Genomic DNA, 13975 nt, shown 5'->3' on the forward strand with positions numbered 1-13975 from the left:
TCTAGATTCTCATATCTACTCTCATATTCAATCTGTGTGACATGTTGTTCTGGTTAAAGTATATTTTAAAAAATCCAGCCTTATACAGATACGTAGCTGGAAAGGAGGGGTATTTTAATGACATTTGCAAATAACCTGAGGTCTTCTTTGATACTATATCAAAACTCCACAGTGGTAGTTTCTGAAAGGTTAATAGTAATATGGAATCTGAAACCACAGCGATAAAGTTTTCAAACTCTGTTAAATTAAAATCCAATGCTGTAACATGTATGTTGTATGACTTTTTTACTCATGCAAGATTCTGTAACATCATATAATTTGGTCATTTGAAAAATGCTAATTCTATAAATTATGGAGGTACTATACATGTTGAAGCATTTCATCATACAATACCAAAATAACTACATTTGCTTTTATCACTACCTTTTACATCATGTATCTTTAAGCATTGGAAACTATCAGATTTAACATGGTGAGTGTGAGTTTTTCACAATTAGAATTTTCACTTCAAAGCTTGAATTTTATCATTGGCAACAAATAATTTCAGTCACTTAACATTTAAGTTGCAGGTTCACTGTGTTCAATTTCAAGAAAATGTTCACCAAATAAATATCCAAGTGTGAATAACAAGTTTATCTCTTAGTTGTTTTTTTAAGTAAAAGTGATGTTCCAGGATAAAAATGTGTTTAGTTTAGCTTACAACTCAGTCACACAAGTGCTTTTTCTTGAATTAACTCTGTCCTTTGCAGTTCAGAACAACTGCTTTATGCATACTTATTTTTGTCACAAAGAATATTTAAAAAACTAATACTTAAGGGATAAAATTTTAATCAAATTAATAATTTCACTATAACATCAAGAATGTATTTAAGTGAAACTCATATGAAAGCTAAATCCTTGCTAAAAATTTTCAAGGATGATATTCCTTCTACTCACTAATGATAAGGATACAAAAGGCAACCTTCCTTTTCATCTTCTGTGCAGTGAATTAATCTCTTCTTCATCCGTACACTGATGGCACAGTTCTGGGATGTCAATTTCACGCAACAAGAAGAAGATGTTCCATCTTGGGGGAATGGGAGAAGCCCGACTTTTTCTGCACCTTCATGCAGTGGTAAAAGTGGTAAATTATGGGTTTAGCAGAAATCCTCAGTGGGAAAACTACAATGAATGCTTATCTTGTAGACGTCCTGCTTTCAACTTAAAAAAAAAAAAAAAAAAGACTTCTGGGTTCTCTTTATCTGTGTCACTTCAAGAATGCATTTATAAAGATCATTTGGTCATATTTTACCTGACTTTATAGCTGTTTTCCCAAACAAACTATTGATTCCCATGCAATCTAGTCTGTTACATTGCCAGAAGCAGAATTCTTCATTTGAATCTTGCAAGACTAGAACTGAATGTTTTGATTAAGAAAAATAACCATTAAAACTAGGTTCACTTCTTTCACACTGATCTAAACTCTTCAATTGAGTAATTCGTAATGACTTATTAGGATTTAAGAATTTATTTTATTGGAATTGCTTAAGAATTTATTTTATTGGAATTCTCTGTATGTGAACCTGTGATCATCAATAAAATCATGCCACTCTCATTTGGCCTGCTTAGATGCTATGTCTCAGCATCATCTTAAGCAAGCAGTAAGTACCAAATGGTAAATCAATGCTTGTAGCACATACCTTTCTGGAATCTCATGGTCTAATGCTGGAATCTGTTCATTCTTGTCCATCAGAACTCTAAATTCTGTTCTGATTCTGTACTACTGAGTCAGCATACCAAGCAATGAAGTGACAGGTAGCTAGAATTCAAAACAGCATTCTAAAGATGTGTGATCAAACTAACGTTTAAAAGTCTCAGTTATTAGATCTTGCCCTCTGTCTTATGACTATCTGAATTACTTCTGATTAAAGAACTAACATGCCCAAGTATTGGTGTAAACAGCCAGTTTCTCTACTGATTCAAGAACCAAAACTGTCAAATGAGATAATGTGGAACTAGATGAGGCTTTCAAAGTCTCTTAATCTGTCACCCCAGTGCAAAAACACTTTATATCATCTCTAACAGAGTTATCACACTTGTTTCCTGATACTTTTTATTAAAATTCAACCTAAAAACTCCCAAGACTTCATCCTTTCTAAATCAAGATAATTTGGTACAATACAATATCAAGGTTAACTATTTGACTTTATTCTACAAATACTTGTTGAGAGCCTATTAGTGTCTCACATTCTCCATTTAACTCTGTGATGACACTTTAAACTTCATTTTAAAATGATAAAAAGTCAATCTAGAAGTCAAACTGTTCTAACTTTTTCAAAATTGTGATGCTACGTCCTTTGAGCTGTCACAGCACTGTATTTCTTGGGCTATGCCGAAAAGATCTTTGCTTCCTCAGCAGACCAAAATGGGATACTACAGAATTTAATTTGGAGTTCATGGAGCAATTAAATGCTAAAGCAGACATGCCATAAGGAGCTCGCTCAACCACAAAGACTTAATTAGAAACCATGTCAGCTAAAATAACCAACTTAGATGGCTGGATGGAAGAGAGTTTGGTAGCACAAATGTAAATTGACAGAATCAACATTAAAAATCAGTTTAGATATGTACTTAAAAACATTTATAAAAATTACTGATTTTAGAATAAAATCTAAAACCCCTCTAAAAATATACAAATAAAAAACCTCAACCTCCTCAAATAGAGGGAAACTCTAGGTATATACAAAAATACAAGTTAAAGTATTTAAGTCAAATATCTTTGAGAGTAACCACTTTAAAAATTATATTTATATATTTATTTGACCGTGCCAGGTTTCAGCTGCTGCAAGGGGATCTTCCATCTTTATTTCGGCATGCAGGATCTAGTTCCCTGACCAGGGATCAAACCTACAACCTCTGCATTGGGAGTGTGGAGTCATAGCTACTGGACTATCAGAGAAGTTCCTGGACCACTTTTTTTAATGCTATACCTTTTTTTCTGGCTATGAGAAAATTTGTCATAGAAAATTATAAACACAGAGAGAAGTACAAAAAAAGAAATCACTCAAAACTTTACCAAATCTGAAAACCACCGCTCATATTTTGAAATATTTTCTCTAGTCTTTTTTTAAATTGTTAAGATAATACTGTCTGTAAAAGCTTTTGTTTTTTAAAGTTAACATTATAAATTTGTAAACCAAAATTTTAGAAGTTGTACATATATTCTGAAGTATGGTTACACCACAAATTTACACAACTGTACCCTATTACCATATGTCACTTCATATTTGTCACTTAGAAATGACACTGCAATAAACATTTTTATGCCCAAAGTACTTTTGGCATTTCCGACTGTTTCATAGGACTGATTTGTAGAAATGGAATTTTTGAGTAAAGTATTTGAATGCTTTGGGCTTCCCAGGTGGCTCAGTGGTAAAGAATCCACCTGCCAATGCAGGAGTCGTGGGTTCAATCCTTGGGTCGGGATGATCCCCTGGAGAAGAAAATAGCAACTCACTTTAGTATTCTTTCCTGGAGAATTCCATGGACAGAGGATGCTGGTGGGCTACAGTCCCACGGGGTAGCAAAAGAGTTGGCTGGACATGACTTAGTGACTAAACAATAACAATTTGAATGCTTTGCAAAGAAACCAAGCTAAGTACCATGTGTAACACTGCTAGTTTCATTCACCACAACCACAACTGCACTATTACATATTTCTAAATTTTTGCTAAAATGTTAAGAGAAAATTTGTATCTCACTGATTTAATTTGCATTTCTTTGATGATTCATGACCTTGAATATATTTGTTTATTAGCAATCTATACTTTCTCTTTTATAAAACTAATCATACCCTTAAAAAGTATTTCTGGAGCTCTTTAAATATTGAACATGTTAGCCATTTGTTGCCACTTTTGTTGCTAGCACATTTAATATTTTCCTGCTTTGTCTTTTAATCTCATGATTTAGAAACCTTATATTTTCCCTAGTACACAAATAATGCAGGTTCACTGTAAAAAAATAAAACACAGAGAAGTAAAAAAAAAAAACAGCATGTGAAAATTATATATAATCCCAGGCCTAGAGCTAAGCATTTTTATACTGTTATTTGTTTTCCTAGTTTAGTTGTATTTACAGAAAAATTGGATATTACATATTCTTTTATACATTACTCTTTTCATTAAAATACAATGAATATACTTCTATATTAATAAATATTTTGCCATGATGCTATTTAAAATGGCCAGAAATGTCCATTGTATGGACATTACAATTTAATCTATTTTTGGACACTGCGATTGTTTCCAACTTTTCTTATTATAAGCAATAACCAGGTGAAAATTCTAAGTTAATTCTTTACATTCATACTTATTTCACTAAAGTGAAGTTGCTCAGTCGTGTCTGACTCTTTGCAACACCATACACTGTAGCCTACCAGGCTCCTTCATCCATGGCATTTTCCAGGCAAGAGTACTGGAGTGGGTTGCCATTTCCTTCTCCAGAGGATCTTCCCGACCCAGGGATCGAACCTGGGTCTCCCGCATTGTAGGCAGACACTTTACCATCTAAGCCACCAGGGAAGTCCCACATTTCAGTGGCTTACTGCAAAAGTTTGTTTCTCAATCATGCAGCATCTACTGCTATTTTCTACTTTCACAATGGTTTGAGAAGTATCTTTATATGACTATTTCATGTCTATAATTTGTCAAAGTTTTTCTCTGCTTCCAGGATAAAGGTAAAACTCTTTAACATGGCAAAGTTCTTTGGGATATTGTCTCTGATTCTATATGAAGAAAAATCAACCATCTCTCCCCAAGTGCCCCTCATACTCTGATAATGTTCTGCCAATGGTATATGCTGATCATTTCTTGTGTGGTGACATAGCTTTATAATTTTGAGGCACAGAAGGCCTTCCCAAAATAAAGCACATCACTAGCAGAAATAACAACAGAAATTACTTCTTACAGATATTTATGTTGTATTAGGCATTTTCTAAGTGCTTTACTATAAGATCTCATTTGTCCTTCACAACAATCCAGAGGTAAATAATATAACTACTTCATTTTAAAGATAGAAACCAAGGCACAAAAAGGTTAAATAACTTGCCCAAGGTTACAGAGCTAGTAAGTAGAAGAGCTGAAATATGAAAACAGGCAACCTGGCTCTGCAGTTTGTACACTTAATCACTACACTGCACTGCACAAAAGACATTTGAACATATAAATACTAAAATCTTACTATGTGGCAAAAGACACCTTTTGCAGTGACAAAAAAAGTGACAAGTAGGGAGAAAATATCTGCAAGCTATATAAAAAATAATGCATAGAATACATTAAGATCTACAAATGAGTAAGAAAATACAATCATTTCAATCGAAATGATCCTTAGGCAATTCACAGAAAAACATAAGTGGCCAATAAACATAAAACAAGATACTAAACTTAACTAGTTATCAGGGAAACACAAATTAGAGTGATAATAAGATGATATTTTCACCCATTAGAGTGACAAAATTAATGTCTAGTAATATCCAGTGTTGTTGAGGGACAAATGGAAAACATTTCAAATACTGATGGTAGAAATATAAATAAACAGCTTATTACGAGGATATTCCTTTAGGAATAAAACTATGAAATTAAATGTCCTTTTTGCACAATTCTGTTTCTGGGAATCCATCATGTATATGTGCATAAATTCTTAATGCAATGCTATTTATAACACCATCAAGTATACTAGAAACTACCTTAACATCCATCAGCAGAAGAATGGTTAAACTATCCATCTAGACTATGGAAAACTGTGCAGAAACTGCACACTGTGATAAAAGTCATAAAACAATATGTAAAGTATGATCCCATTTAAGAATAAAACAGAAACCTAACAACCTCAAAATATATGTATGCTTATATAATTTCATGAAAAAAGTGTCCAGAACAATTATTATGAGAGAACATTTTTTACTTTATACATTTCCTGTTTTAGTCTTTTATAATAATGATCTATTCATACTTAATATTATTTATTCTATTTAATACTTTTATAATTTCTAAAAGCTTTGTGTGTATGGGGAGAAGGGAGCAACAGAAGACATAAAAGAAAAAATGATTAAGCGAAGGCAGGGTTTCTCAACTGTAAAATTACTGGCATTTTGGAGCAAATAATTCTTTGGGCTCTTTTGAGGGGGACAGGGAAGGGTTCCTATGCATTGTAGGGTGTTTAGCAGCATCCCTAGCCTCTACCCATTAGATGCTAGTAGCACATTTCTGCCTCTCCCAAGGCAAAGCATGAAAATCAAGAGCATCTCTAGATAGTTCCAAATGCTCCCTAGGGGGCAAAAATGCCCCACACTCCACCAACTATTACATTGAGACCTACTGAATTAAGGAATTAAATAATCTGAGAAGCCTCCCTAGTTCCTCAGCCAGTCAGAATTACTGGCACCTGGCCCCATATGGTACCAATTATTGGGAATGTTTTCTTGTTTTATCTCCACTAGATTGTGAGCTTCTCCTAGGAAGGTGTTTAGTCTGGTTAATGAGTTATCTCTTGGGCTGTGTTCCTCAGAGTGTGGCCTCAGACCACCTTCAGCAGCTGCACCTGGGAGATTTGTTAAAATGCAGAGTCCAGGATCTCACTTGAGAAGATTTAACAAGCTCCCAAAAGATTCTAATACACACTACAGTGTAAGAATTATATTGGAGGTTAATACAACTCCCAGCACATAGCAGGTGCTTACTAATTGTTAAATATAAAACTAATCTACTTGTCAACTTCAAATATATAAACTCTATGAAATATGAAGGGGTATAAATGATTAAAAAAATTAGTTTAATAAATTTGTTACCAGTTGTATGAAAAAAATAAAAAACCAGGGCTCAAATCTCTAATGAGGAAAACAGCATCAGTGAATAAGTAAACTGATGGCAAGTATCTTCAATTAAAGTGATCAAATGTACAGTTAGCCTTGAACAACATGGGTTCGAACTTCCGCAGTCCATTTATACAAGGATATTTTTCAATTGTTAAGTACTACAGTACTACAGGGACAGTCCTACTACTGGTTGAATCCTTAGATTCAGAGGAACTGGAGATAAACAAGTGCCAGCCATAAATTATAAGCAAATTAACCCCCAAGTTGTTCAAGGGTCAACTGTATTTTTAAAAAATATTTTTTAAACGGTGTGATAGATATGAATGTGTCATCTATTTACACTTCAACCTCATGGACAACCAACTGTCCTAGCTGAGAATCAGGTGGAGGGAGCAATTATCACACAGATACAGTAATTGTAAGCACTTTATTCATAATGTGATCAACACCTGAGACATCGCTAACAGCATACGGAGTATCAAAAACGGGATTTATAAGTAAAATGAATAGCTTGTTGGCTAACAAGATGAATGTTAAAAATGAATTTCAGGGCTTCCTGGGTGATTCATTGGTAAACAATCCATCTGCCGGTGCAGGAGACACAGTTCAATCCCTAGTCCGGTAAGATCCCACACGCCGGGGAAAAGTAAGCCTATGAGCCACAACTACTGATCCCACGTGCCCCCAAAACTAAGCCCGTGTGCCACAACTACTGATCCTGCACTCTAGAGCCCAGGAACCACAACTACTGAGCCTTCCCATCACAACTACTGAAACCGGCATGCCCTGGAGCCCGTGCTCAGCAACAAGAGAAGCCACGCAATGAGAAGCCCGTGAACCGCAACTAGAGAAAAAACCGGGCAGCAACGAAGACCCAGCACAGCCAATAAACAAATTAAATTTTTTTTAAAAGTGAGTTTCATTACTAAAATTAAATACCGAAGAACTGTGAATTAGATAAAATATATTCACCAAAAAAAAAAAAAAAAGAATTGACTCAACTTATTAAAATTTAGCTTCATGCGGATTTTACATTAAAGGCTTAAAATCCAAGCATTTAAAATTCTGAAAGGAGTAATAAACATATTTTAATAGAAAAAATATATATATATTCACCACTATTAAATAGAGTATAAAAATCCAGCAAGACGTATAGCTTTTACTTTTAGAGATGGTGCCTGGAGTTGACTCCAGTCTTGTATCTAGCCACTGGTTTGGGAGCATTTCTGGGTGCCTGATGCTGGGTAACTGACTTTTCCTTTGTGAATGCTGGGCATTTAGTTTTACTGAACCCTTCATCCAAAGTGATGGTGGGAAACCTGAAACGAAGAAAGCTCAAAGCTTCCTTCGTGGGCCTTACAGAACAGGTTGCTACGAATTGTTTTGTGCCTTCATGCTCATGAATGAATGTTTTAAAAATTTCTGTTTGTGGCAGAATGTGCTCATTTCTTTATAATCTGATAGTAAGATTGTAAAAAAAAAAAACACCTTCAAACTTTTCAGCGGCCACCACTATCTGCAATAACAAAAGAGAAAACCCTTAAGATTTACACACAATCAACTTGGGTTAGGTCATTTCACAACAACTACATCTAGATTCTTTTCCTAGTGATAACAATTTATATCAGCTCTGGACAACTGTTAAATATAAAACACAATCCAATGATCTTTAAAATTTCTTAATCAGAAAAATCTTAGGAAACTCTCCTTGATGTTTGTATAGCATGAAGCTAAAAATCACCATCCTCACACCATAAAAAAAAACTTTCTGATACTGACATTCTTTAAAAGTTAAATATTGATATAGTGTTACAAATAACATTAAATAAATAAAGACACGAAAGTTGGGTTATTTACCACCAGAGACATACTACACCATTTAAAAAAACATGAGGTAAATGAGATATTTAAGGGAGACCAGAACACATGAGGACAATCTAGGGTTAAAGCACCATTCATATAGCTTTAAAATTCAAGCATCATCACTGCCATCACTACAAAAAGGACAAGGAACATTCAGTTTGTGCAAAGTGGAGAAAAGATGAAAGAACCAATTATGGGATGCACATGACTAGCATAAAAAACTATTGAACAGTTTTTCTAAGTTAGAGATAGCACGTTTTTTCTCCCTTATGTGATAAACTAGTACCTTTGCATTCTGAGGACTTTAAAAGGACTTTAAAAGTGGTGAATCTATGCCTGAATTTCTAAAGGAAATAAAGAAATTTCCTTTGGTGGTCATATAGAATTCTTTCATCTCCTCCTTCGGATACTTATTTTAGCAGCTCATATGGCCAACTCCAAACCTACCAGAAGAGTATGGATAAAATGCCATCGTTAGAATACATGCTTCTTTCCTTGTACTTCCAGGTTCTAGCATCAATGGAATACGGTTTTTATAATTACTTGCTTTTGAACCAAGTGGATTAAGTGTTTTTAAAAAGTCATATTCTTCCTACAGGAAACTAAAAAGATATGAAAAACAGACTAACTCTTCACTCTATAACTAGTTCCTCATACTGATGCCCCAACTTCATAGCTTCCAGTATAATTAAATACTTAGCTAAATATTTTTGAGTGTTGAGCATGCTTCAGTGCTTCAGGGCAAGTTGTAGGATATTCTTTCTTTAGATTAAAAAAAAAAAGTCATATAGATAATTACCATAGCTTTCTGTGATGTTTTTAGATACAACTTTGCCTAAGAGCAGGAAGGTAGGTAGGTGATTTCTCAAAGTACTTTTCAGCTCCAGGGTGATAAAAATGTCTTAAACTTTCTGAAGTTGAAAAGCCATAATTAACCATTAAAATTTAAAAGTAACAATCACATACAGTTAAGCTACAATTCTCTGGAATATAGCACTCCCCAAAAAGAGGTAATATAAAAAGCAATTAATATTTTCAGCTACAAATCAGAAATATTGTTAAAATGCAATATTCAACACCTTATATTATCACCGTTTTAAATAAATAATTTATCTGGTTATAGAGAAGTTCTTCAGTAAACAATAATGGATAACACTATTTGTATACATGGATCTACTACACAGCTCTCTATAAGAATTGTATAACCTCCCCAATCCTAATCACATGTAGAGTTCTTTTCTTAAGTACATAATATGAAAGCTTGGAAGACTATAAATGAGAGAGACCATATGACAACATATCACTCAGATCTTTTCCTGCAATGATAATGTTTACACATTTCTTACATTATGGATTTCTATAATTCTAGCTGCTGCTTGTCAGATCAGTAACAAAACTCACTATAACAACAACTTACCAAGTGTTGAGTACTAGTCTAAGCAGATGTGTTAATACACAATATTCCTATGAAATAGGAATGTTATTATTTTCATTTTACAGATAAATAAAATGAGGTACAGAGAGGTTCATCAACTTTCCCAGGACTATACAACTAGGAATGCCCAAGGCCTGCACTCTGAACCATCCCAACCACTATACTAAAAAGCCTCTGAGGAAGCAGACCATTGGCTGGACCTGGCAGCTTACAGAGACAGAAGAGATTTTCACAGATAAATATTTTTCTATGAAACAAAAATTACACTTCATTCCACTTACATCTCCTTCCGTATTTCCATATATTCCAACACCCTTTATAAAACACAGTGACCTATGTTTTCACACTAGTTGCTCTAAAAGCACTTAGAAAGTTAATAAAACCATGCTTCTCATTTGTTTAGTGATCTATTTTGAAATAATTATTTGATCTTCATTGACATCTTGTTAAGTAGGTAAGACTGGTGCAATTACCACTGTTTTCAGATGAGGAAGGAAACTTGGGCCCAGAAAGTTTAAACCTGTTACAAGATTATCAAGACATATCTAAAAGAGTTTAAAATCCTATCATCAGTTCTACTACTGTATTCATTTAAATCCTATCATCAGTTCTACTACTGTATTCATTTAAATCCTATCATCAGTTCTACTACTGTATTCATTTGCAGGGTTTGGGGTTTTGTTTTTTGGTTTTTTTGAGGTAGATACAGGATGAAAAGAGTTCATGTGTATATGAACTCTTCATCCGCTATAAAAGACAAGAGGCTTGCCCTGTTAAGCAAAAGGAGTTGTGCTGAAGTAAAAAGAACTTAGTTGGCCCTTAACATATTACAGCAGCACACCTGGCTAGCATATTTTTCATGTGAATAAACATACCAGCAAAGGCAAGTACCCTAAAAGGTAGTATCTCTAAAACCAAAGTCTTAGACTTTTACTTGGAGAACATTATCTAGCAAGATTTATTTCTGGTTAACTATTGATAAAAATTTCAATTCAGTTCTTTTGGCTTTTATGCAATTATTACCATTCTATGGGAAGAACTTTCTGCCAATCAAACTGTGTCTGTAGGGTTGACATATGTCTGGTGTGGTACCTAGTATACTGCTGCTGCTGCTGCTGCTAAGTCGCTTCAGTCGTGTCTGACTCTGTGTGACCCCATGGACTGTAGCCTACCAGGCTCCTCCGTCCAGGGGATTCTCCAGGCAAGAGTACTGGAGTGGGGTGCCATTGCCTTCTCCGACCTAGTATACTACTGGTGCTCAAATTATAATACAAGCAACTACCACCACCACCAGGTTACTGCACTCAAAGTGATCTGACACAAAAACCATGCAAAACCAAGAGTCAGAAGAACTGTAAGCAGTATTTGAGAGATTCTTTTTTTTTTTTCGGCCATGCCACATGGCTTGTGGGGTCCTAGTTCCCTGACCAGGGATGGAACCTAGGCCCTTGGCAGTGAAAGTACAGTGTCGTAACCACTGGACCGACAGGGAATTCCCAGACCACTTCTTTTAAAATCTAATAGCAATTTGCATATCATGTTTACATGTTCATATTTTAACAGTCAATATGTTCTTGCATGGGACAAAAAAGGAATGATTATTTAGTTAGGTTTTCCTAAATGCTTGTCTTTTCTTAATAGGACCCTTTCATGGAGCTCAAAAGGAGCTGGGCAAGATAAAACTAGGATGCTGCTACTGCTGCTGCTAAGTCGCTTCAGTCGTGTCCGACTCTGTGCGACCCCAGAGACGGCAGCCCACCAGGCTCCACTGTCCCTGGGATTCTCCAGGCAAGAATACTGGAGTGGGTTGCCATTTCCTTCTCCAATGCATGAAAGGGAAAAGTGAAAGTGAAGTCGCTCAGTCGTGTCCGACTCTTAGCGACCCCATGGACTGTAGCCTACCAGGCTCCTCCATCCATGAGATTTTCCAGGCAAGAGTACTGGAGTGGGATGCCATTGCCTTCTCTGAAAACTAGGATAGTGTACCTCTATTCATTAGGTTTAAAAAGTGTGTGTGTGTGTGTGTGTGTGTGTGTGTGTGAGAGAGAGAGAGAGAGAGAGAGAGAGAGAGAGAGAGAGAAAGAGAGAGAGAGAGAGAGAGAGAGAGAGAGAGACTGAGTGATTCCAGAGAGGGGGACGAGGGAGGGGGCAGAACTCAAAAGACAAAAGAAAAGATCTGCCTCTGCCTGTTCTCAGAAATTAGAAAAAATCAGAGGTCACAAAAAGAGGTGTTCAAGAAAGAGAAAAACTTGAATGTCATTAAATCCATAACAAAATGCACAATCCTTAGGTTTTATTCACAGGGTTTCTTCTGAGAGAATCGAGTAACATAAAATATATGAAAGTGCTTTGTAAATGGTACATACTATGGAATTTAAAGTGTTCAACTGCATCACAACTTTGAATAAGTCACGATTCATTTGTGATTAAAACTTAACATTTAAAAACTCTAACAATGAAAATTATAAGTTCTATGTGGAGAAAAATAATGACAGTAAAAATTTAACAATTTGTTTCTTATATACTTAAAAACTGTCAATGTATAGGGTTAAATGAGAAAAATCAAAGTTACAAATTATTATTATTATGCTTTTATTGTGTATTTAAGAGGTGACATGGGCATTTCTGGAGCTATACATAGAAAACCTAATATTAAGTTCTCTAAGGAAAAGAAAAGAGGAACAAAGTAGAGAGACAGACTTACTTTTTTATATCGGTTTCTTCTAAATAAACTTTGGCCACCTATTACTTTTCAAAGAAAAATTAATTTTAAACTAATAATGAAAAAGGTGGAAAATTTTGACTACTGTTTTATTGTTGAAAGCTTGGTAAAAATAAATAATTTCAAGGAAAAAATTCAAGCTTATGCAAAAGTTTTGAAAAGATGATGCTATTTAAGATATCACATTTTAAAAAATAAAGATTCAACATTTGTTTTACTGTTTTTCCTACAACCCCACTGTTCTCCACTAAAGAACTGGATGTAGCTTTTCATATCATAGCAATGGCATGGGTAGCTTCAGTGTCAGAATTCATGTTCATTTGCATGACTATTATTACCTTTTGAATTTTTAAAAATTAATTTTAAATTTGTAAGGCATAAAGTAGGTGTAGGCTTGTTTCTTATTTAACTGTTTTTGAAGTAGTTCAGTAGTTTTATTTTAAAGGAAGAAAATTCCCTATACACAAGAATGTAGGGAAAGAAAATGCTCTGTTGTCATGACATTTCAATAACATAACCCCAATATTTCTAATAGGTTTGATCAATCCTTTCTTGTTTAAAATGTCAATAATATAATGATAGCCTAAAAACATTTCTTCAGTTAAAATCAGGAATTATACTGATTCCTTATAAAATAGTAAAGTACCATGAAAAATATGTTTTAAACATATTACTTGATAAAGTTAAAAAAAGTTATCAATGCACTATATTACATATTTTATAAAAGGAAAAAAATTCAACTAATGCAGGAACTGAAACAGGACACAGATAACTATGTTTATTTTTTGACACTTGATTAAGGCACAAAAACAGAGTAACACCCACTGTCTATATATACTAAGAAATGAGAAGCCAGATCCTTAGAATACAGTTAGGCTACCTTAAAAAGGCAAAACATTTCACACCCTAGAATGTGAAACCTATAGCTCTTATGACAATCAAAAAAACCAACTCAAAGATAACCTAGCTGTCTTGATCCACAACCAAATATCCCTACTTTGAAGGCAGGAATTCTGACTTAACTTTAGAGATACAATTGGCTTCTTTAGAGCAACAAAAATTAACAAGTAAATTCATATAAAGTTGAGAAGGAAAATTCAGAAAT

At 34.5% G+C, this 13975-nt stretch overlaps 1 protein-coding gene across 49 annotated transcripts in view; it reads right to left on the reverse strand.

Annotated features, from left to right (window-relative positions):
- EHBP1 (EH domain binding protein 1) overlaps positions 1–13975 on the reverse strand; it is a 392290-nt gene that overhangs the window by 235909 nt on the left and 142406 nt on the right. For 3 of the 49 annotated variants that reach the window (XM_081588435.1, XM_081588430.1, XM_081588422.1), the window contains exon 1: positions 1680–1798. The exons of 43 other annotated variants lie outside the window; for them this stretch is intronic. Coding sequence is in view for 2 of the 6 variants with exons in the window: in XM_081588418.1 (XP_081444544.1) it covers positions 962–973 (12 nt within the window). In the remaining 4 variants the exon portion in view is untranslated. Of the gene's footprint in view, positions 1–961; positions 1103–1291; positions 1397–1679; positions 3081–13975 lie in introns of those variants that run through there. 3 more of the 49 variants (XM_081588418.1, XM_081588427.1, XM_081588425.1) reach the window with 3 other exon arrangements.

This window comes from Giraffa tippelskirchi, chromosome 4, assembly GCF_054371585.1.
Source record: "Giraffa tippelskirchi isolate mGirTip1 chromosome 4, T2T-mGirTip1v1.2.pri, whole genome shotgun sequence".
In the NCBI taxonomy this organism is placed as follows: Eukaryota; Metazoa; Chordata; class Mammalia; order Artiodactyla; family Giraffidae; genus Giraffa; species Giraffa tippelskirchi.